Source organism: Myotis yumanensis, unplaced genomic scaffold (assembly GCF_028538775.1).
Source record: "Myotis yumanensis isolate MYYU_CA2020_CCGP unplaced genomic scaffold, mMyoYum1.0.hap1 SCAF_5, whole genome shotgun sequence".
NCBI classification, from domain to species: Eukaryota; Metazoa; Chordata; class Mammalia; order Chiroptera; family Vespertilionidae; genus Myotis; species Myotis yumanensis.
The window spans coordinates 3269753-3292147 of NW_027223756.1; the positions used below are offsets into that span (position 1 = coordinate 3269753).

Below are 22395 nucleotides of genomic sequence, written 5' to 3' on the forward strand. Positions count from 1 at the left end.
GCTCAAGAGCCCTTTGGTTCTGGTTCTGAAAGCAGCAGGAGGGGGTATTCTGCTGCCAGAAAGGGGAGAAGAAGTCCCTTTTTATTCCCTTTCTCGGTCCCAGCCCCATTCCATCCCAGGGTGGCAGCAGTAGGGGTGCCTGGCTCCGGTGGTCGTGAGGGGGCAAATGCCCTTTCCACCCAGAGGGCCTGTGATCCCAAGAGCGAGGAGAACCCCTGAGCTCCCCTATGGAGCTGCATGAAGTGTGCAGTGCAGTGGGGGCCAGAGCCCCAGCCAGGAATACCAGAGACCCCACAGAGATTTTTGAGGCGCCCAGAAAAGCAGCCCCATCAAGCTGTTTCTGAGCTCTCGCTTGCTTCCAAGTGCACATGGCAGATCTGGCCTGAAACGGCACACTGCACACTACAGCTTTGAGATGGAGCGGTCGGGGGACTGCCGCTCCAGGAGCCAGTCTGGCCAGAGAAGGGCACGTGCACAGGACAGGCTCAGGAGTCCAGGCCAGGAGCTGTGGTTGGGGGCAGGGGCGGGGGTGAAATTCACTGCTGTTTGCTATCTTTGAATTCTGGCCTTCTTCCCCACCGGCCTGCGACTGCTTACTTCTCAGAGGCCCCACGTAGCTGCTTCGTGCATTCTGCCCGGGCTTTGGAGCTGCGTTCAGTGGGAGAGACAGGGCTGTGTGTTCCTATTCCACCTCCCAGGACCAGAAACCACCTCCTTTAAGATGAACATTTCACAGCCGGTCGGTCAGACGCACGGCGGCCTGTGATGCGTGCACCTGCGGCTCCCGGGGCAGGCGCTTCCTGACGGGCTTTTGCTTGTCTTTTCAGGAGACCCCAACCAAAGAGCTGGGACACTGCGGGGCAGAAGCACGTGGCCCTGAGCGGAGCAGCCCAGCACCGTCCTCGGGTTCCCCCTACCTGAGCAGGGGCATAAATTCCGAAAGTTCCACCGATGAAGAAGGTATTTCACTTCACAGATGGGTTTAAAATCAACTAAAAAGAGTGCGTTGTGAACGTAAACATTTGAAGATGACTTCACTGTTGCTTTACGGGACCCGGCGCACCATCTGTTGGCCGCGCGTGTTTGCTGAGCTGCAGGGTGCACTTGTGTGTTTGCTCTGTTCTTTGTCATCAGCCGATCACAGGAGAATGATGTCTCATTTTGCCTTGTAGGTGGAGGCTTTGAATGGGATGACGACTTCTCCCCAGACTCCTTTATGTCAAAGACAACGAGTAACCTTCTTAGTTCCAAGCCATCTCTGCAGACTTCTAAGTACTTTTCTCCACCGCCACCGCCCCGGAGCGCGGAGCAGAGCTGGCCCCAGACGGCGCCGTACTCCCGGTTCTCCATCTCTCCCGCCAGCATCGCCAGCTTTTCTCTCACACACCTTACCGACTCGGATATTGAGCCAGGAGGTGAGGGGGTGCTGGCCCAGGCCGTCCTGGGAGACCCATCCCCCTGTTCTTGAATGCATGTTAGCCTGCTGCTTGCCTGGCGGGGTAGGGTATGGACAGTTCTCTATGCCGCTTGCGGGGCCACATCCCACCTTCCAGACCCTGTTACTCCAGGGGCCCAGTACTCCTTGCAGGCGTCCCCTCGCTGCCCCTGCTGGGCTGGCTGGCCTGGGCAGAAGTGCGACTTGCCCCCGTGTGAGGGCCATCTCTCCTCCCTTTTTCTGCTTTTGCTCCTGGCTACCCCACCCCTGTCTCCAGGTCCTCCTCCCCTAGAAGCAGCTCTTCAGAAGGCTATGCTCCTGAGAACACTTGGCCCCAGGTTTGGGATTGAGCCCAAATTCACCCTGGTTTTTCCCAGGAATGTTGATTTTGCCATTAAGTCTTGGTCCTCGTGCGATACCAGAGGCCTGGGTGGGAATCACGGGCGGGCACGTCTGAAGTCGTATTATCTGCACATATGGACCCTTTCTTCCCCATGGCTAGATTGGAAGATAAACGTTAAGAGGTACATTTTTTTATTTGAAGTTTGCAGATCAAATAATAACTAGGAAACATAAAGAGCTTTTGTTTGTGTTTGTGCTGCGCTTAATTGTGCCGATTAGATAATGGGCATGGCCTACCGCCTTGTCAGAGGGGCAGATGTGTGCCGGCCAGAGCCGCTTTCTCCTGCGCCCTCAGCCTCGACATTGACCCAGCGTGGGAGCTGAGCAGATGTGCTCGCTGCCCTGGGAAGAACACCTGGGGCTTGGCAGGTGCTGGGCGTCTGCACTCGCAGCTTCAGTTCCTTTTTCTGCCGTGCAGCTCAGATGCTACCCCGACTGTTTTATCTGGGACAATCACTTTAACCCCGCTCTGCTTGCTCTCTCCTAAACAGGAAGCAGTGAAGATGGAGAAAAAGATTAGGTGGATGGCGATGCACTCTCAGGTTCCAGGCTGCTTCCCCGCGGCGGCGGGCCTGTGCTGCCCACTGAACAACGCCATCCACGCGACATCTGCTGAGGCGGGACAGGGAAAAAGACTCAGAGGCGGAGAGGGAGCCAGCACTGGGCCCTGAGCCCAGTACCCACGGCAGGAAGCCCGTCTAGGGAGCCGGGGTCCTGTCTCGCGTGGTTTGCTGCCCTGGCAGCTGCGCGCCTGCAGCCGCTCTCACCACTGAAGACACTCGGGCTCTGGTCTTCCTTGGGGAGGGCTGGCACTGCTCAGGTGCGTGGAGAACTGTGGGCTCCCGGCTGTTTCTGGTTTCCACGCGGGGTTCTCTGTCCACACCCGTGCATCCATCTGCGCACGGGCCCAGAGGACGCGTGGTGGGACTGGGCACCGTGAGCCATATTTATTATTTGTAAGAAATCACTAATTGCTTCTGTAATTGCACTGTGGGTACATGTTCTAAGAGTCCCTGATATTGTACAGAATCTTAAGTTATTCAAGGAAAATAAGGCAGGTCAAGCTGGTGCTGCCCACTAGTTTGATTTTTTGGTTGTTTTATAGTTTATTTGCTCTGCATGGTACTTGTAAAGCTGAAATATTTGGAGTGTGTGCAGTCCTTAGAGTTGCTGGAGTTGTACAGATGGTCCTCTTTCGTAAACGATAACTGATTCCGAACACTAGTGCTTCGAGCCTCATAGGAAAGGTTTGGATGAGCCCAGAGAGACTGCTCTTCGGTCGATGGGCTGGAACCCCGGTTGTCTCTTCTCGACGCGGTGGTTTCCCTGTAGCGGAGGAGGCTTCTCTGAGGAGCTGAGGGCCTTGCAGCCTCTGTGTGATTCCCCACCCCGATTTCTAAACCCTTTGGGTAAACACCAACAGGTGGTGCGCCCCAGCACTGAGTGCTGGTTAGACTGTGCGGTCCCCGGGCCCTTCCCCCAGAGGCACTTCCCTCCAAGCTGCCATCACTGGACACCTGCTTGGCTTTCAGAAGCGCAGGCTGCTGTGGCTTCCGTGTCCTTGGAGCTCCTTCCGCAGGAAGGTGGGAACTCGGAGGGAGGGGCTGCTCCCCCAGGCCTCTGGCAACATGAGGGTTTGATTCTGTTTGTAAAAGCTCAGCCTCTGGTGTTGAGCTCTTAATACCCCCAGAGCGGAACTTTCCCCTAGAACCCCTCCGAGGCCTGTCACGGCCAGGTGGCTGGTGTCTGCAGCCGAAGAGGTGCCCTGCATCCCATCCCGCAACTGAGGAAGGGGGGACGAGGGACAGCGGCGGAGCCTCCGCAGCCAGCATGTCCTCCTGGTCGGAAGCGGGGCAGCCCTGCCTGGCCGCTCACCCAGACGCCACCCCGGGGCGCACTGCACTGACCCTCCTGTCTGCGTTAAGCACCGAGTTCTCCCCTTGCTGCTTGGAAAAGTGCAACCTCATAGTGTTGGTGGCCTCCTCCTGCAGTTCTGAGTCCTGCTCTGACCTCGGGGAGTTCCCGGGGGCTCGGCGTGTCCGTCCTGAAGCCAGGTCTGCAGGCCCCACAGGCTGCCCTTCCCCAGTGTTCTCGGTGCTGAGGTGCTTTCCCACTCCAGCCGGGCCCTAGGCTGACTCCAGGCCCAGGGGGCCCCGGGGTGTAAGTCACAGGAACGCCGTCCCAGGGCGAGATGCAAACGTGTACACTGGCTAGAGTGTCCGTAGTAAATGCTGATCCTTATTACCAATTCTGGTTCACTCCACTAACTTGTTATACTAGCAATAACGTTCCAGAGCGAGAGACTTCAGGTGGAGAAGAGCCCTTCCCCCCCACTTGCTGTGAGCATGGAGCACCACGGGGCGGGGAGGGGGGGGCGCTGCTGGGAGCTGGACCCTGTGGTGTGCACTTTGAAAGTTAACAGGTCATTAGAAGGTGATTTTGCCAAAGTTGCCAAACTCTGAGTTTCTTACTTATGGAGACTTCCTGAGCTTTCTGAATTTTTACATCTAACTACCAGCTTGGTTTAGAGAGAAATAAGGCCATTATACTAGATTTTTCAAAGTATAGGTTTAAGGGGTTCAGACTTAATGACTAAAATCAAGCCGATCTATAGAATATATAGTCTTATACAGTCAGCCCAGGCTAAATCTGGTGTTTTGGGTTGACCATTTTTCACTATGATCAAGGAGATTTTAAAAACATAATTCTCATTTTTATTTATTTTAAGTCTGTGTCACTCTCATAATTGCCAAAAAGGCATTTTATACATTGAGTTGGGGGGGGAGGGGTTGGAGTAGATCTTACTGTGGGGTTGCATGGTGGGGAATATTTTATATTTATAATGAACACGTGCGTGAACATGTTCTTTTGAAATCTCAAGCAATACACAGGAAATAAATCGTGTACACTAAAATTTTCAGCCCATTTTTGAAATGCCAGCGTGTGCTTTGTTTTTTTTTTACTCAGTTGTATAAAAGTAGTGGGTTTTCAAGCAGTACTTGCTCTAGTAAGTTATGCAGTGAAATAAATCAGTGATTCTCTAGGGAATACGGGTGGGGTTTGAAATACCTGCCTCACAACATTTCCTGGCCTCCCTTGGAATTGATCAGGTTTCAATTGATCAGGTGGAGTTTAATCCCATGGTACAAATAATCTAACCTTCATTTCCTTCCTAGCTAGGTGTTAACTTGTGTTATCATTGACTGTTGTAAGTCAAAAAGAATGTAGAAAAGTGCTCCCAAATCCTTCTGAAACTTGGACTGTGGTCTGGGAAGAAGCCATTCATCTTAAGGGTGAACCAGCTCAGCAACGCTGAATTGAAAACCTGTTCATTTTTAAACGTACAGGTGACTGTTTCTATGGAAATGGGTTTATCTAAGACAAGTCTTTGTATGTCTTGCTGCCATGAAACACCTTTAAAAGCCTCTTGGTATTATGTCCATAGGGTGTGTGTAGGGTTAATGACCTAACTTGCCGCATGTTTGCCCTGAGGGCCCAGGTGTGAGGGTGCAGCTCCCGGCTTGACTTGACTCAGCTGGTCATCTGAGAATCCCAGAAGCGAACCCGAACCCGGGTCAGGGGCTGCAAGACACGCGCCTTCTGAGAAGTAGCCTTAGAGTAAGAATGCTGTAGTTCCTTAAGACCTGAATCTCAAACACAATCTTCCTAGGTTGTGATGGGGTTGGCTCAAGTTTTGACTGTTAAAAGGAAAGTTCTCTTTAATGTATGAATAAATCCTCAAAGATGTGTTGACAGTATTGAACTGCCACTAGCCGTTACTGGAATGGCTGGACATGTCTAGTAGGTCTCAGAGAAGGACCCCAGGGGCAGTCACACCTGTGCGGTTTCCCTGTTGAACTTTAACACAATCGTAAGAGTTATATTCACGGCAATGTAAGTTAATGAACTTTCAGTTTAAATTGTGTACATTTTTAAATTGTAAGATTTTTACTGTATATTGATGCATAGTGTGATTCAATAAATTGCTTGTAATTTAAAAACTATTTAATATTCAAAATAAATATAGTTATATATTTATAAACTCTTGCTGTGTTTATTCTGTAATTTTAACACGGAGGCCCTGGGTGGGTCGCTGGCACTGCCCTGGTCTCCAGATGCCCTTTTCCGAGACAGACCTGAATCCCACGCGCCCCAGAGAACAGACCGTGGTGACTGGGAAACTGAGCTTTCACGCGCATTTGTGCTGCCTTAACGCGTGGCTGTAATCCGAAGCCTTTGATGGTTTCAGAAGCGTTTTAGTTCCTGAGGTCCAGCACCCAGTGAGCAAACCAAGAGGCGAATCCGCTAGAAACCAGCCTTTCCGCGCCCTGAGTGGCCCTCATCCCCATCGCGGGCCTTGCGCTCCTGGTCCCAGCGGCCAAGGGCACCTGACAGGCTCTTACCAAGACTGACCACACCTGGCTCCAGCTCGGGTTATAAGAACTCCCATGTGACCCTCAGGGAGGAGATGGGGACCCGTGACCCCCGCTTCAGAGATGCCCAAGACAGGCAGCGAGAGACAGCGCTGACCCTGACCCTGCGGGGGTGGGGCACAGGCTCCTGCGGCACCGGCCATGGTCTCGCTGCACTCGGGGCGCGTCCTGTCAGCCCCCAAGGACCCGAGCCAGACGCTTTCCACGCGCCTGTGAACAGTGCGACTGGGTAAAGCACGTGGGTGCAGAGCCCGGTTTGTGCCCGAGCTGCCTGCCTGCTCCCCGGAAACCTCACACCGGCGACCAGTTATTTCCCGGCGACGTGCGCGCAGGCGGCGCCCAGGTGCTCCGCGGGCGGGGCGCCTCCCCTGGCACCCGGACCGGGGCGGCGGGGAGGGGTGGGGGAGGGGGTGTCCCAGAGCCCCCGGGCGGGCGCTGCCGGGTTCGCCGGAACTTGGGCTCCCGCTCCTGGAGGACGTGGCCGCTTCCCGTTTAGGATACGCATTATTAAACACGCTCCTCCGCGCATTCTCCAGACGGGCTCCGCGTTCCGAGCCTTAACCCCACGGTCAGGTGCGGCCGCCAGTGCAGCGCCGGCTTCCTCTCCGCGCCGCTGGGCTCGCCGGGAGGCCTCAGTCTCCCCAGCCGCGGCCTGGGCTCCGCAGCTGGGGTGGGGGCGCGACCCGGGCTGGGTCCCCAGGTGCGCGCCCCGCGCCGCCTCCGCGGACACCGGCCCCGCCCCGGCCCCGCCCCGCGGGGTCATTTACATGTGGCCGCGGCCCCGCCTGGGGCGGCTAAAGCGACGTGTCCTTGTCCCCCGTGGACAGCCCTGGTGCGTGCGGTCGCTGATCCCCAGGTAACGGGGTAGGGGTCGGCGGTGGGGGAGCCGCGGGGAGAGGACCCAGGTCAGGGCCGGTGAGGTCTGGAGAGGAACCTGGGTGGGTGGTCTGGGCCCAGAGCCCTGACTAGGCCTCTCCACGGCTTAGCCAGGGGGCTGCTGCAGGCGCTGGCCACCGTGGACCTCTGCTCACCCATGTCTACCGCAGCTGGCCCAGTGCTGTCCCTGCGTGTGACATGCAGCCGGGCAGTGCAGTCGATGCGGTGGCCTCAATCGGGGCCAGTCGGTCAGGGCACCTCGGAGCTGGGAAGGGGTTACAGCGCTCAGTGGCCTGACTCCTAAACCCAGGAGGCACTTGGGGGCCGTGAGAAGCAGCAGCCAGAGAAAAGTCCGGGGCTCCGGACGCCTCACTCAGGGGGAGAGGGGGCCGCCAGGTCCGGGAAAGGTTTGAGGGGTCACCATGAGATCAAACAGGAACATGGGGGTGTGTGGGGCCAGCTTGGGGCTCCGTGTGTCAATGAGAAGCAGCCTGGGGTCACTGTGCACCAAGCGGTCAGCGGCCACTGGGCAGCGAGGAGGCTGCTGTGGGCAGCTGCCCTGAGTGTCCGCTGGCTGTTCAAGTGTCCACTGGCCCACCGAGTGACCACGGGGTGGCCTGTGTTCTGGATTTCAGCTCCAAGGGCCCCCCTCAGAGCCACCACCCCCTGGGACAACCAGTCTGGAGCCATGAAGACCAAGAACCGGCCCCCCAGGCGCCGGGTGCCTCCGCAGAACACAGAGGCCACCCCAGGGGAGCAGACCCCCGACAGGCCCCAGCCAGGCTCCGGGGCTCCACTGGCCAAGGGTCTGCGGAGCAGGACCGCGCGGGCGCAGGGGGTGCGGGCGGAGGGCGGGCGCCGGCGGCCGGGGCTCTCGGGCCAGGCTGGCCGGCGGGAGAGCAGCGTCCAGCGGCGGCTGGAGAGCAACGAGCGCGAGCGGCAGCGCATGCACACGCTGAACAACGCCTTCCAGGCGCTGCGCGAGGTCATCCCGCACGTGCGCGCCGACAAGAAACTCTCCAAGATCGAGACCCTCACGCTGGCCAAGAACTACATCAAGTCGCTGACGGCCACCATCCTGACCATGTCCAGCGGTCGCCTCCCGGGCCTGGAGGGACCTGGCCCTAAGCTCTACCAGCACTACCAGCAGCAGCAGGCGGCCGGGGGCGCCCTGGGGGCCCCGGAGGCCCAGCCCGAGGGCCACCTGCACAAGTACTCCACACAGATCCACAGCTTCCGGGAGGGCTCCTAGCACCCGCCCTGGGCCCGCCACGAGCCCCAGGCTGGTGGCGACATCCCCACGTGGACGTGGCCCCCGCGGCTTCATCTTCCCTGAACACTCCGCTGCCTTTCCGGATGGAGCACGTGGGCCCCGGACCTGTCTTTCCATTGACTAGACAGGAGTTGACAGGCCTTTGTAGGTAGATTCTCGTCTCTGCTGGCTCCCTCCTGAAGCAAGGGAGGTCCCCGGGAAAGGCGTCCTGGGTAAGTTCCCCCAGTCACTCCTGCAGCCCAGGCCCAGGAAGGGACCGCCTCCAACCTGCATCAGAGCCTCCTCATTCGGGGTAAACTGAGGCACAAAGCAAGTAAAGCTCAGGGCCACTTGGGGAAGTGTGGCTGAGCCAAGATGGTTGGAGCGAGTTCAGCATCTGTGTTAGACAGACTCCCTCATCAGACGACCTCAAAGGAACTGGAAAGGGACCTTCAGGGGGGACGTCCCGAGGGGCTGGGATCTCTTCCTGCCTCCTCTTGTGCTGGGGGCTCCTGACTGCGGAGGGGCTGAGCGGGTCAGAGGGTCTGTGGCCTGGTGCTGAGGGGCTGGGGCAGGACGGGAGAGAGGCCACTGGGCTCTGCTCCACTGGGAGGCTGGGCCTCTCAGCCCTGGCCCTTTGGGGAGGTTGTGTCCCCACGCCTCCCCCGGGGCCCACCCAGGTTTGCTGCTCGTTGTCATAGTCGTCGCTGACTGTGTGGTCTGTTAGGACTTTAGGATGTTGGGTCCTGGTTGGGGTTGGGGGCCCTGTGGGGTGCCCTTGGGAGAGCCTGGGTGGCAGGAGCTCCCTCCCCCACCCGGTGCTGCTCTGCAAAGACAGGACTGGCATCTTGGCAGCTCTCCGCAGCCTTGGGCCAAGCTTCCTTCTGTGTTCCTGCCCCGCTGGCTTCAGCAGGCTTGGCGACTTTGTCCTCCAGCCCACAGCCAACATGGGGAGGGGGCAGGGCCCTTGGCAGCCTCAGGCCGGAACCACAGTGACAGGGGCTGGGGTGAGGGTAGAGTTGGCCTGGCACGTGGGGCCCAGTCCCCTGCCGGCCCTCCTGGGCATTGCAGATGGCGGATGGCTGGGTGGGGAGTGGGCTGTACAGCCCAGGACCTGTTCCTGATGCGTGCCCTCACTGTCAAGCCCGGTGGTCCAGGCCCAGCCATTTCATGCACCCCTGGGCTGTGTGTCAGCCCTGGCAGCACCAAGGACAGAGGGTGGCACCCCTCGGAACAGCCAGTGGCCACTTCCCAGTCAGACACTGGCCGGGCCCTCCCTAGGCCCCAGTGCAGGCCCCTCTGGAAGGTGGCCCTGGGAGCCGTCAGCGCCGGTCAGGTGAGGGCCCAGGTGCACCTGGACTGCCCTCAGGCGTGGCTGCTGGGGAAGGTGAGGGGCGGTCAGGACAACCCGCCAATGGGACCTGAGGTGGGGAGCAACTCCGAGCTCGGGACCGATGGGGTCCGTGCGACCCTGCTGACGGCCTGCTGGCTGAACACAACAGGTGAGGCCGCAAACCTGTGGCTCTTGTCCTGGCTGAGCCAAGGCCAGAGCAGGGCTCCGTCCGCCCCTGAACTTGCTGGGCGAACTGACAAACTGAGCCGGAAGCACAAGGAAGGCACCCAGCAATCCCCTCTGTCCGGGAGAGCGTGCCGGGCGCGGGAGGGCCTGCGCCACCGCCTTGTAGGACAGCCGTGGGGGCTCCTGCTCTCGGCCCCTGACGTGCACCTGCACCTGCTCTGTTCCCCAGAGGGCGACCCGGGCCCACATGCCAATCCTTCACCAGAGGCCGGAGGGCACTTGCATGCCCTGTGGCCACATCACGAAGGTTTTTTAAGGTCTCAGTTCCGCTTTGGGGATGCTAACTACGGGGGCGCGAGGGCACAGGTCTGGTGAGAGGCCTGCTGCTGAGTCTGCTCCCTCCACCCTCACTGTGGACCCGAAGCCCAGCGGGACTCACCTGTCCTTGGAGGAGCCCTGGCGCCTGGCCCCCTCCTGGGCCGTGGACCTGCCTGCAGACCAGACAGCCCCGAGGCGAAAGCCATGGGCGGAGCAACCAGAACGTCCACTTCTCTGCCCGGGAAAACCCCTGGACGGAACGGCCCGGGCGGTAATTGTGGTGAAAACGTTTCTTAAATGACCCCAATTTGGTTTTTATTTTCCCTAATGGCCCCTTCAAAGTACTCATGAAATTGATGTTGTGTCACAAAATGAAAATAAAAGACTTCACAGCAGTTTGCGTTCCAGCACGGGAACTGCGCGTTGTACACATGATTGCAGCCACAAAAGAGTCTCGCCACGCACACTCTGGTGTAAGTTTTAATTGAATAAAGCATCTGGGACTCAGTGATGCTGAGCAGGTAAACAGGTGGTGCTCAGCAGTGAGAGGACACAGGGTCCCTAGAGGAAGGGCAGGGTGAGACCAGCCAGGGTGAGACCAGCAGCTGCTGTGGATGAACCTTAATGCCCATGCAGACCCTGACGAAGGGATGTAAACAGACCGAGACCGGCAACCCCACACGGCCCCTCTGGGCCCTGGGCCGACTCACGCCTCCTGGTCCCACCTGCAAATGCAGAGGCTGCTGGCACCCTCAGATGTCCCCGGGGAGGTACTGCACCCTCCTGCCAGCATGCGGGGGAAGCCCCTGGGAAGGGCTATGTGGTCACGCTCCACTGTCCGAGCCGTCCTTCTGCTGGGCCAGGTGGGGCCCACGTGCGCCTGGACTGCTCTCAGGTGCAGCTACTCAGGAAGGCGCGTGGTGGTCAGGACAACCCACCGATGGGACCTGAGGGTGGGAGCAACTCCGAGCTCTGGACTGGTTGTGGGAAGCAAACCGGGGCCTTCACCAATGGGGCGTCGTCGGATAAAAAGCAGCCAGAAGCTGCGGGACAGGAGGGGGACGCTGGGGAGGTGCCCTCCTACCGCCTGGCTGGGTCTCCGTCTCCATCCTGCCCCTGCCCTGCAACATGATCAGAAGTAAAAGATGCCCCAGCCCCCAGCCCCATCGGGAGGGGCCAGCTGAGCACTCCAGCCGCTTCTCCCAGGCCCCTCGGTCCTCGGTCCACCCCGGGGGCCCATGCCCACCTGGGGAAGGTGACACCTCTCCAGCATTTATTTCGGACCTGCCAACTCCGCCCTTGACCTTTGGAATGAGACCGTATCTGCCAAGTCCCGTGCTGAGAAACGACCACAGCACCACAGCGTGGGCCACAGCGTGGGCCACAGCCCTGAGCCCTCAGCTATTTCTGCGTTTGGACCCCCTGGGCCACCGGCGGCTATTTGTGGGCATGGCTTTCCCAGGGGCCAGCCTTCCTGGAAGGTTCCAGGCTGTAGGTTCCTGCCCTGGAAAGGCGGGAGGCGGAGGGGGGATGGATGGGTGGGAGAGGCCGGGTGAGGGCGCCCACTCCACACCAGCGCCCTCCTTGCTGACAGGGACAGTGTGGGAACGTCCACCAGGCCTCACATTCTGGGCTGTTTCTGGTGCCCGAGCTGTGACCTCAGGCCAAGCCACGCCAGGACCCGCCTTTCAGCAGAGTGGCTCACTCCGGGGGAAGGCTCACGGTCGCGCTGATTCTTCAGACAGAACCCACCAGGCAAGGGAGGCGGCCTCAGCAGCAGACGGGGCCCACGGCCTCCTGCAGGGCACCAGCCACACTCGAGGGCCCGCTGGGGAGGCCCTGCTCGCCAGCTGTCTCCTGGGATGCGCTCCTGGGGACCCTGGTGGCATTGGCCCGGATGGAGATGTGGTCCCAGCCCCCCTGAAGGAGAGAGCTGCGTCACTGGGGCCGCAGGGGGTCGCGGGGCAGGGGCCCTCCTTCCAGACGGCTGGGGCCCAAGGACTCCTGAGGGAATGCCCGGGTCTCCCACCAGCCCCAGGCCAGGCCCCAGCCCGTTGGGGAGCACGTACGTGACCAGGCAGCCCTGGCCCAGCAGCCATCCCCGCCGGCTCGCTCACCCCGATGCCGTAGTCCCAGCCCTGCCCCTTGGGCTCCAGAGGCTGCACGCCCGTGCGGTGACACACGGTTCCCTGGCTCAGGCTGTGGCTGCCCTGGACTTTGTTGGCGATGACCCAGACCTGGAACACAGACCTGTTGAGGGCCCAGCCCTGGCTGTGGTGGCACTGCGGGGATGGCAGTAGGGAGACCAGAGCAGGCACCCGAGCCCCTCAGTCCCCAACCCCAGAGCGAGCATCAGCCTGTCCCGAGCCCCCGACCTGGTCCAGGGGCCCCACGGACACTCGGCGCACATTGTTGGACACGTGCTCCCAGCTGGAGCCCTGCGGGTAGCTGGGCGTGACCCCCTGGCGGTACCACAGGTTCCCTGGGGAGAGAAGGTGTGACCCACGGTGAGGCCCAGGGCGTTGGGACCCACGGCAGGGTCTGCGATGCCAGTGGTCTGACCCCCTCTCCCGCCCGCCCCCCCCCCCCCAACGTCCCCACACTGGCTGGGCTTCCCTGACTCATAGCGAGAGAGAAGCCCAGAGGACCAGCTCTGCCCGCCCCACACCCAGTGCCACTGTGCCGCTGGGCTGGGCTGCCACCCTCCTCTGCTTTCTACGCATGAGAAACAGACAGAGGACGGCCTGGAATTGGAGCCTGGGTCCCCGGCCAGGCTCTGTCCTTCCTGGCCTTGCTCAGCCGGGACAACGGCACCACAGGAACAGGAGCGGTGACAGAGGCGCCGGAGGCAGCGCCACGTGGCCACTCCGCTCCCCCAGGGCCTGTCTCGGGGCTCGCAGGTCACAGGCCCTGCTACGCAGCGTCACCCAGGCCCTGGCATCGTGCCCTCGGCCCAGGCAGGGCTGACCGCCGGGGGGAGGGCCGGGTCCCCCCTGGGGAACATGGGGGAGGGGCCTGTGTGGAGGCCGACCTCGGGCCTCTTCTGGTGGCTGACATAGGTCTTGTGTCAGGGACCTGGGGGCTGGTGAGGGTCTCATCCCCTCGGGGTGCTCAGAGAACCCCAACCCCCCTGGTGACCACTGGGGACCAGGAACAACTTGCCATTGTCATCCACGGCGTACACGGACGTCTGGCCCACAGACACCTGCTTCAGCCTCTGCTTGGCAGGAGATGGGATGTGGTACCAGCAGTCACCTGCCAAGGGAGGTCGGACTTGGAGGCGCCTGGGAAGCACCGAACCTGTGACCCAGGCACTTGGGGGCCCGTGGTCTCCTCTGCAGCTCCCAGGGTGGGTGGGTGCCATGCCCTGCTGACCTCCAACACCCTGGTCTCTCTCAAGGCCCAAAAGAGGCCGGGGCAGGTTCCAGATGGTGGGGCTGGAGGGGCCGGTCTCACACACAGGGACACATGGTGCCCAGCCCGGCACGTGGACAAGAGCCAGCCCTGCAGCTGCTATGCAAACCCAAGGCCCTCAGCCCCATGTGGAGGGCACGACGCACCAGCCACCACCTCTTCATCCGTCCATTCCAGTGCCACCCTCCCCCGTGCCGGACACTGTCCAGACATCCAGTCAAGAACACGCCGGCTTAGGCTGCCCTCCAGGGAGTGGCCACTGTGGAGTGGGCCGAGTGGGGCCACTTCAGGAGCGTCCCAACAGGCTTGTCCCCTGGCGGGCAGGACCTGCAAGGCACCCAAAAGCGCCCACCACCAGCTGCCCTGGCAGGAGGCCAGGACGGTGCAGAGCAGCTGCAGGGAAGGGGCGTGGCCTCGGGATCCTGGCTGTGCCCAGCAGCTGGTCCGCAGGCTGCTTTCACCACAGGCTTGCTGAGTGAAGGGGCAGCCAGGGGCCTCGCTGACAGCCCTATCCCCTCCAGGGCAGGCAGCACTCACCAGCCGGCTTGGAGGGGGACACGGAGCCCCTGTAGAAGGCAGAGCCGTCCCTCGCCACGGCCCACACCTGGCAGCAGCCCCCGATGGAGACTGAGGCAAAGGGCTGGTCGGTGCCCACGTGCAGCCAGGAGGCGCCCTGGAGACCGAGTGAGGAGGCACTGAGGGCTGCCTGGCCCAGCCTCTGCCACCCCAGCCCCGGGTCCAGGAACTGGCGGCTCCTCACGCCAACCTCATCCTCGGTTCCAACTGCCCACAGAGCCTGGCGACCCCTGGGCAGGCCCACACCTAGCCCGACTCCTCAGCAAGAGTCCTATTTCTGGAACAATCTGTCAGAACCCCACGAGTGACCACAGGTGGGCAGGCTGGTGCTCCCCAGAGGCAAGGACTGGGGTGCTCACCGCGGGGTTGAGCTCGGACACACCCAGGCGGCACAGCACGTCCCCCTTGTCACTGACGGCCCAGAGTGCGATGCTGTGTCCACTCTCGTCGGCGCCCGGGCTCTCGGGGATGATGGACACATCCCTGAGGGCGATGGGAGGCACTTCCAGCCAGGGCCCGCTGGTCACCAGCTTGCACTTTCTGTAAGTGGAGGGCACAACCCTGGGCACCTGGGCACCCAGATGCTGCTGCCAGCCTCAGGCCGCCTGCCCTGGGCACCCGGAGGCTCAGGAGGAAGCCTCCGTGGGAGCCTGGGGAGGGCAGGACACCCCACCCACCCCTGCACCTGGGTGGGCACCCCTTCCTGGATGGGTGGCCCCACCCTCCTGCCCCGGCCGCTCCCTCCCCCAGCCAGGCCTCCTGTCCTGCCTACAAGCAGAGGCTGCCAATGACATTTCTCTTATTTGTTCTTGAAAGCAAACTCTCCAGAAATAAGAGCGTTGGGAGCCGCGGGCACTTCCTGGGCTGACATTTACTTTGATTCTGTTTCCCCTCCCCGTGGCCTCCCTGTTCCTTCCAGGGGACTGAAGTTGGAGGAGGGGGGGGTCTGGCCTAGAAGGGACCAGGACGAGGGGCCAGGCCACACCCCCAGCTACCTTGTGCTCAGTCTTTACCTGGCCCAGCACCTCCTCCTGACAAAATCCCTCATGGTTTTGTACCCGTGATATGAGCTGCAAGAGGAAGAAGAAGCTGAAATCGAGACCACTTCGGGGAAAGTGACGCTGCGCACACACATGCACACACACACTCTCTCCACTGGTACAGGGCTCGGAGCCTGTGAGCTGTGGAGTGGGCTCAGAGGGAGCAGGTATCACAGGACACGATGCTCCTCCTTCAGACACCTCCTGCCTGGCTGGGGTCTCCCAGGGCCAGGACATGGCAGCTGCCTGACCAGGGGGTTCTAGCTAAGGGAACTCTGCCCCTCGCCACCCCAGGCCCAACCAGAGCCCTCCTGGGAACAGTCAAGCCAAGGGCCTGAGGCCTCTGACACCTGTCACCTCCTTGGTCGGCTCACATGGCTCGGGCCCTGGCTGGGCTCTCCAGCTCCATCTTCCACTTGAACCTATGACTTGTGTTCCCTGAAGGCCTGGGACCCCAGCCCAGCAGGCGTGTCAGCCGCTTTTCCTTGTCCTGCCCGCCTCTGACACTTGGCCTCCTACCTGGCCCAAAGCTCCCTAGACCCCTCAGCTGGTGAACCAGGCCCCCAGCTGGCCCTCCCACACCCTGCTGGGCAGAGACACAACCAGGTGTCGAAGGAGCCATGGCATCCTCCCTGGGCCCATCTGGGCCCCTCCACATCTCTCCAAACCCTGCTGGCAGCTGAGGCAGGCACACAGGGTCTGCTCCTCAGCGATGCCCAGGTGCTTCGGGGGTGGGGGGCAGAGGGTAGGGCTCTGCCTGGCAGGGCGGTGGGGCCGCTGCTAGGGAGGAGGTCCGGCTGGGCCACACCCCCAGTCCTGCTGCTCAGGGCAGCCCCCGAGGCCTCCCCATGCAGAGAGAGAGAGAGATATGCTTACGAAGGGAAGTCACTGGCATACTGCCACCCCTCTTGGTCAGTACCCCCAGGAACGGTGAAGTCCACGGACCAGTCAGAAACCTGGGGAAGGGGTGGGTCAGTGCAGGCCGACCTTCCACTCCAACCCCTGCCCGCCCCACTGCTGGAACTCACCCAGCTCCACTGAAGGGAGGGGGGCTTCGTGCCCGCCTTGGTGCACTCCTGCAGCCCCGTGGCGTCGCTCCACATGTACCGGTCAGTGGGCAGACCCCTGTGGCAGGACAAGGCGGGGGTGTGTGTGTGTCTGTGTGTGACTCGAGAGGCAAGAACAGCCTGTCCCACCCAGACAGTGGCCAGTGACAGACACACACTGGGACCACTGCACCTCTGAAGGGGTGAACTGCCCCAGGTCTGGGACCACAACTGGGGTGACCCCACATCATGAGGGCGCCTGGCCTGCAATCCACTGAGGGCTGTGGCCACCGTGAGGGCAGGAAGCCCCCCTCTCTGTCTACCCCTATCTATGGATGAACCCGTCTACATGCAGACAGATCGACCTGTAGCTCATTGTATGTACATTTACGTTTTGTGCATTTCATGTATATTGTACCTCTCAAGTGAGTTGTTATACATTTAAAGACTCAAGAAGAAAAGCCTCTGTGAGGCCACGGCAGGCCCGGACTCCAGCTCTCATGCTGCATCACCACCTTGGCCGTGGCTGCCCCGTTTTGTCAGACTGTGGCCTGGGCCGGTCGCACCTGGAAGCCCCCCAGCAGCTGGTGCAGCATCCACGCTGCGTGCTCACCTGCTGGTGTAGCCCGTGACCGGGTTCCAGCGCTGGTTCTCATAGATGTAGACGCACTTCACATCTGACTGTGGGTAGATGTTACCGGTGCTGCTGGCCAGGCCTGGGGGGAGAGGAGGCTGCCAGGCCGTGGGCTGCACCTTCCCGCTGGGCCCCGAAGGCCCCAGAGACTGGGCGAGGAGGTCAGGCTGAAGGTCAGCGAGAGGGGCTCACAGGCCTGCTGAGCTTATCTGGCAGGGCCCGGCCCGCGGGGTCTCTCTGATTGTTCTGGGTTTGCGTAACCTTGGTGAGAAGAACCCGCTAGGCACCCATCCACACCCCCGCCAGCTCCGCCGCCTCACACTCTGTCCTGGCTGCACCTCTTACTCCTCACCATCCCACTTACCTGGACTGGGCAGGCGAGAGGCCCAACCAGCTCACCCCCTGCTAACACTCAATAACCTCCAGGCACCCCAATTTCCTCATTGGTGAATCGGGGACCAAGGCACTGCCTGCCTCACCAGCATGGATGCTGTTAGTTCTGTGAGAGGTGCGGCCTGTGGTCTCAGTGGACACCCAGCTCTACAGCATTAGACCCCGCACCCCGGCACGGGGCGTGGGCATGGGTTAGGGTTAGGCGTGGGCATGGTGTGTCCCGTCCCGGCGTTGTTTCTGCTCCCCTTCCCAGGAGGAGAAAGAGCCCCCTGCCTCCCAGAGCTGGGGGAGTGCACGGGGCTCCCAGCCCGAGGCACAACCCACCTAACGAGGAGCTCGAACCTGGGCCTGGGATCAGGGGACCCAGGTGCTGGGCTGCCCCATGTGCCTGAGGCTCGTCTATGAAATGAGGGCTTGGGCATGGGCGGGGGGAGCTCGGTGGCTGCCTTCCTAGAGCCTTCGAGGCCGGGAAGGCACATGGGAGGCGAGGCCTGGTCTCCGGGCTGTCATGCCCCCGGGTTGGCCCAGGATCGTCCTCTGCAGAGGCTGGCAGTGCTGAAGGTCACCTGTCACCTGGTTGCCAACTGAGTGTCAACACCGGGACGGCGGCTCTGGCGTGGGGCCAGGGAGCCAGAGGACTAGAGGGAACTGCTAGGAAGGCTGTGCAGGGCGGGAGCCAGGCTTGCCAGCCTCGGGGGCGGGCCACCCTCACCCTCACCCTCACCCTCACCCTCACCCTCACCCTGGAAGCAGCCTCCTCCGTAGCCACCTGTGTACACCCAGGCTGTGCCGTCGTAGCCAATGCCCCACACCACGCCCCGGCTGCTGGCCTCCACCACCCGCAGGTGGCCGCCCATCTGCCGCCAGAACCTGGGAGGAGGGGAGAGAGGGTGGAGAAGCGACCCAGCAGGGCCTTCCAGCCTCCCCCCTGGAGCCCTGGGGCCTGGGACAAGAGTGTAGGCAGGGAGCAGGGTCGTCCCATCGGCTGGATGAGCCATGCGAGCCTGCGACGCCTACACTGCTGCCCTGACGGTGAGACCCTCTGGGGGGCAGAGTACAGGGTGCGGCTGCCACCTGGGTCAACCTCCTGTGGCCAAGGCCCCGCCACTGGCCCAGAGGGGATCTGACTCTTTCAGATGAGAGGGGATCACCAAAGGGCAGCCAGACACAGCCACTCCTCTCCTGGGCAGCGCCTCCTACTCGCGTGTCTCCCTGGTCCTCCCTGGCTCTGGGTGACCTTTTGGGGACAGAATCGGGAGCACCATGTCCTCACCAAAAGGGTGGGTGCCCCAGATTATCACAGTGCCCCCAGTGGGCGGCCTCGTTCCTCCTCCTGGTTTAAATGCCACCTGCAGAGCCATCTCCTCACTCTGACACAGAAACTGTTCGGCGGGGTGACCCGCCCTGATGCCTCCGGGGAAGGGTCTTGGCACAGGCCCAGGCAGACTCGGGCCTGAGAACCAGCTGGCCGTGTGGCTGGCGGCAGGAAGCGAGGCCGTGTGTCCTGCTGGGGCCCCTCCTTGTGGAGCCTCAGCTCTGGCTGCGAGGTGGGAGTGGCCAGGCCAGGGTGGACTCACATCTGGTCGCAGGGCAGCGGGTGCTCAGGGGCCTCCAGGTCCGGGCTGGGCTCACTCACGAAGATGTCGCCCTTGCAGGTGATGGACCAGATGGCCTGCAGGGAGGGACGGCCAAGGACCCTCCGGCTCTCACAGCAGGACAGGTTGAGCAGGGCCAGCTGGCGTGGGCAGATGGCAGTCACCACTGGGAAGGAGACGGGCAGCAGGCCAAGGCTGGGCTGCCCTGAGTCTGCTGCCCTTTGACCCCTGGCCTGTGGGGCCACTGCCCACTCACCCAGTCATTCATGTCCTGCTCGGTGGCAGTAGCCAGACGCACGGGCCACCTCTGCCGGGTCCTCTCGGGGGTGTACAGGGCGAAGGAGTGCTTGTCCTCATTGAGCACGGGGACCAGCGTCGTCACCTCATTGAGGAACACGTGCAGGTACTGCGCACAGAGGGCGACGGCGAGGCTGTCACCCGGATGGACAGGGCCGGCCTGGGTGGCCCCCTTTCCACAGAGCCAGTCCTTGGGACCCTGGTGGCTCGGGCGTCCCAGCATGGAAGCCCAGCTCGTGAGCAGATGCTGGGTTTCACCTTTGGTGGCAAGGTGAGACTGACTGACTGGTTCAGACCAGCCCTGGGGGAGGGGTGGCTTTATCTCTGTGAGCCTGACTTCTCATGAAACACGGGAGCCTGTCAGCGTCAGACCTAGAGACGGCTCTGCGGGCCACCAAAACCTGCCTGCCACCGACGGGGACTCTGTCATGGGGGCTGGGACTTTGTAGGTGCCAGACGCTGTCCTGGGCTGGGCACCTCGGGGCCAGCGTCCCAGGCCTGTTCCTGCACCCGCCTCCCCCGGGCACCCGCACCCCTCCCGCCTCCCCCTCCCTTGCACCTTCTTCTCCTCGTGGACCACGTAGTAGATGAAGAGGATGCTGTCCCGGGCCCCGTCGTGCCCCGTGAACTGCTCCAAGGCCACGCGGACGTCCACCCACTTGTGGGGCTTCCAGTCGCACCACCACTGCAGGGCCCCCGTCTTCACCCACACGGACTGCAGCACAGGCCCCGGAGGCGAGGGACCGTCACAGGCAGGCCCCCGGGCCCCCGACTTGGGCCCTGCGTGTGCCCAGTTCCCAGCGCCCCAAGGCTACCCTGGCCCCAGTCCCTTCGCCACCTCACAGGGGACTCCCGCCCAGCGCTCCCAGCTCCCCCACTTCACCCTAACGACAAGGGACACTATTGGACCCCAATAGGGGCCAGGCCGCAAGCCAGTGTCAGCTGCACAGAACAGCCTGTGGGGTCACAGTCACCCCTTGTTCTGGGTGGGGAAACGGAGGCCTGGGGAGAGTCTGTGCCTGGCCCAACGTGACAGAGTGAGCCAGGGGCACAGCGAGCGCACACCCTGCCCGCCTGCCGGGTGGCCCCTTGGCCACTGGGAGATGCTTCTGCACCACCATTCGGGACACAGCCGGGTCCTCTGCATGAACCCCGCTGAGTCCTTCATGTAATTCCGCCTCTAGGGGCTGGGCTCGGCCTGAGGGGCCCGAGACTACCCTCAATCCTGTCCTCAGTTCTCAATAAAACACTGCACCATCGGGCACGTGGGGACCCCTCCTGCAGGGAGAGGACAGTGTGATTCCCACCCCACCACCCGCTGAGACTGCTGTGGTCTCTGGTCCCAGGGTCTATGCTGTGCCCGCATCACAGTGGGGCCTGACAGAGGCCTTTGGGGTGGACAAATAAAGGAACGAACTTGTTTTTCATTCTGGAATCTACAAGGAGAAGGGCAGGCTTCCCATCCGAGAGAGATGGGCAGAGGGATGCAGGCATCCATCTGTCTGTCTCTCCCACCTCACCTTGGGGCCGGTATACATAGACACTCAGTAAACGCCGGCTGAGAAACAGTGTCCCGGCGCCCACCCACCTGCTCCACGGCCTGTTCGTAATGTCGGAAGTTCTCCAGCTCCCGCTTGGTCCTTTCCGTCAGCTGCTGGAAGATCTGCTTCCGCCAGGCGGCGGTCTGGGCCGGCGTGATGGACAGGGACTGTGTCTGCATGGAGGAAGACAGGCCTGCGGCCGGCCAGAGCCTCAGGGCCAGGTGTCTGGCCCGCCCACAGCTGTGCAGCAGGCCAGGGTTTTGTTTTTAAATCAGCCCTTTCTTGCTAGAGAGCTATGATCTCCCTAAAATGCCCACGAGCCCTCCCCTCACCCTTCTCCCTGGTGTCCCCCAGTCCAGCCTAGAATGGCAAGCACAGGGCAGCACCCTCTTACCCGCCTGGGCGGTGAACCACTTGAGCACAGTGTGGGCCTCCACGGCACAGCCTCCTCCTGACACCCAGACCCACAGCGGGTGGTCGTCAGCGCAGTAGGGCTCCTCCAAGCCCAGTGGGAGCATCTCCAGCGAGGAGAGGCCGGTGGTCTCAGCGGAGTGGCTGGACGCTTTCTTGGGCTCCTTCAGGTCGATACTGGTCCAGGGCAGCTCGGCAGGGGTGGAGGCCGGGCCAGGGCGAGGCTCAGGCCCTGGGGTCTGATCAGCTGGGCTGGCACCCTCCAAGGCATGCTCTGCAGTCTTGGTGGTGCCTGGGCCTGACGCCGAGCTGCCCTTGGAGTTGCCAGGACTTTCCGGAGACTCTGCAGGGACAGGCTGCTCAGGCCCTGGTCTCTCAGCTTCCGAGGAGGCATCCGTGTCGCTCGGTGCGCAGGAATCGCCACTGACCCTCACCTCGTCACCAAAGAAACAGCCAGCACTGGGGACGAAATGGGCAGAGCTATGACTCCCTGGAGGGAACCTGTGTGACCCTCAGGCAAGTCACAGCTTCTCTGCAACGCAGGGAGGTGGGCTCTGTGCACAGTCCCGGCACCCAGGCCGTATCCACACCCATCAAATCAATATTCCTGGATGTGGAGATCTAATATCTTTTTTTTTTGTGGCAAAATATGTGTGATATAAAGTTTACCATTTTAAATCATGCAATGCAGTGGCATTAAGTATATTCATAATGTTGTGCCACCATCACCACAACCCAGTTCCAGAACCTTCTCATCACTCCAAATGGAAACACTGTACCACTGAGTCACTCTTCATCCTCCTCTTGCCCAGCTTCCTGGCAACCACTAAGGTGCTTTCTGTATCTGTGGATTTGCCTATTCTGGACACTTCATGTAAATGACATCATACAAAATGCAACCTTTTGGGACTGGCTTCTTTGACTTAGTATAATGATGTCAAGGTTCACCCATGTTGTGGCTGGTGGCAGTACTTCGTTCCTTTTTATTTATTTATTTATTTTTAATACTAGTGGCCCGGTGCACAAATTCGTGCACATTGAAAGGAAGTTAATTAGAAGAAATATTTTAATAACTCTATTCGCCCTTTCTCTATAATAGAAGTGTCAACCAAATTACTGATCAACAATGACAGATCGAAACACATGTGTGCGATTGGCGTCAGCAAGAGCTTTATATGTATAGCACATGCGTGAGTCAACTTAGCCTTTTATA

At 61.1% G+C, this 22395-nt stretch overlaps 3 protein-coding genes across 5 annotated transcripts in view; 2 read left to right on the plus strand and 1 right to left on the minus strand.

Moving 5' to 3' along the window:
- The window catches only part of LMTK2 (lemur tyrosine kinase 2), a 56114-nt gene extending 53129 nt beyond the window's left edge, over positions 1 to 2985 (plus strand). For both annotated transcript variants that reach the window (XM_070414346.1, XM_070414347.1), the window contains exons 12-14: positions 828 to 960; positions 1173 to 1415; positions 2329 to 2985. In XM_070414346.1, the coding sequence (XP_070270447.1) occupies positions 828 to 960; positions 1173 to 1415; positions 2329 to 2357 (405 nt within the window). In that variant the 3' untranslated portion in view covers positions 2358 to 2985. The remainder of the gene's footprint in view (positions 1 to 827; positions 961 to 1172; positions 1416 to 2328) is intronic.
- Positions 2986 to 7076: 4091 nt separating this feature from the next.
- Positions 7077 to 10630, plus strand: BHLHA15 (basic helix-loop-helix family member a15). Its single transcript, XM_070414354.1, has 2 exons — positions 7077 to 7126; positions 7782 to 10630. The coding sequence occupies exon 2, from the start codon at positions 7835 to 7837 to the stop codon at positions 8396 to 8398; it is 564 nt and encodes a 187-aa protein (XP_070270455.1). The 5' UTR covers positions 7077 to 7126; positions 7782 to 7834; the 3' UTR covers positions 8399 to 10630.
- Positions 10631 to 10702: 72 nt separating this feature from the next.
- The window catches only part of TECPR1 (tectonin beta-propeller repeat containing 1), a 28750-nt gene continuing 17057 nt past the window's right edge, over positions 10703 to 22395 (minus strand). For both annotated transcript variants that reach the window (XM_070414349.1, XM_070414348.1), the window contains exons 10-25: positions 21166 to 21641; positions 20819 to 20964; positions 19790 to 19945; positions 19190 to 19339; positions 18916 to 19073; positions 18081 to 18208; positions 16925 to 17027; positions 16294 to 16390; positions 16142 to 16221; positions 15239 to 15295; positions 14585 to 14765; positions 14187 to 14322; positions 13398 to 13490; positions 12611 to 12717; positions 12353 to 12472; positions 10703 to 12155 (exon numbers count right to left, since the gene is read on the minus strand). In XM_070414349.1, coding sequence (XP_070270450.1) covers positions 12006 to 12155; positions 12353 to 12472; positions 12611 to 12717; positions 13398 to 13490; positions 14187 to 14322; positions 14585 to 14765; positions 15239 to 15295; positions 16142 to 16221; positions 16294 to 16390; positions 16925 to 17027; positions 18081 to 18208; positions 18916 to 19073; positions 19190 to 19339; positions 19790 to 19945; positions 20819 to 20964; positions 21166 to 21641 — 2338 coding nt within the window. In that variant the 3' untranslated portion in view covers positions 10703 to 12005. The remainder of the gene's footprint in view (positions 12156 to 12352; positions 12473 to 12610; positions 12718 to 13397; positions 13491 to 14186; positions 14323 to 14584; positions 14766 to 15238; positions 15296 to 16141; positions 16222 to 16293; positions 16391 to 16924; positions 17028 to 18080; positions 18209 to 18915; positions 19074 to 19189; positions 19340 to 19789; positions 19946 to 20818; positions 20965 to 21165; positions 21642 to 22395) is intronic.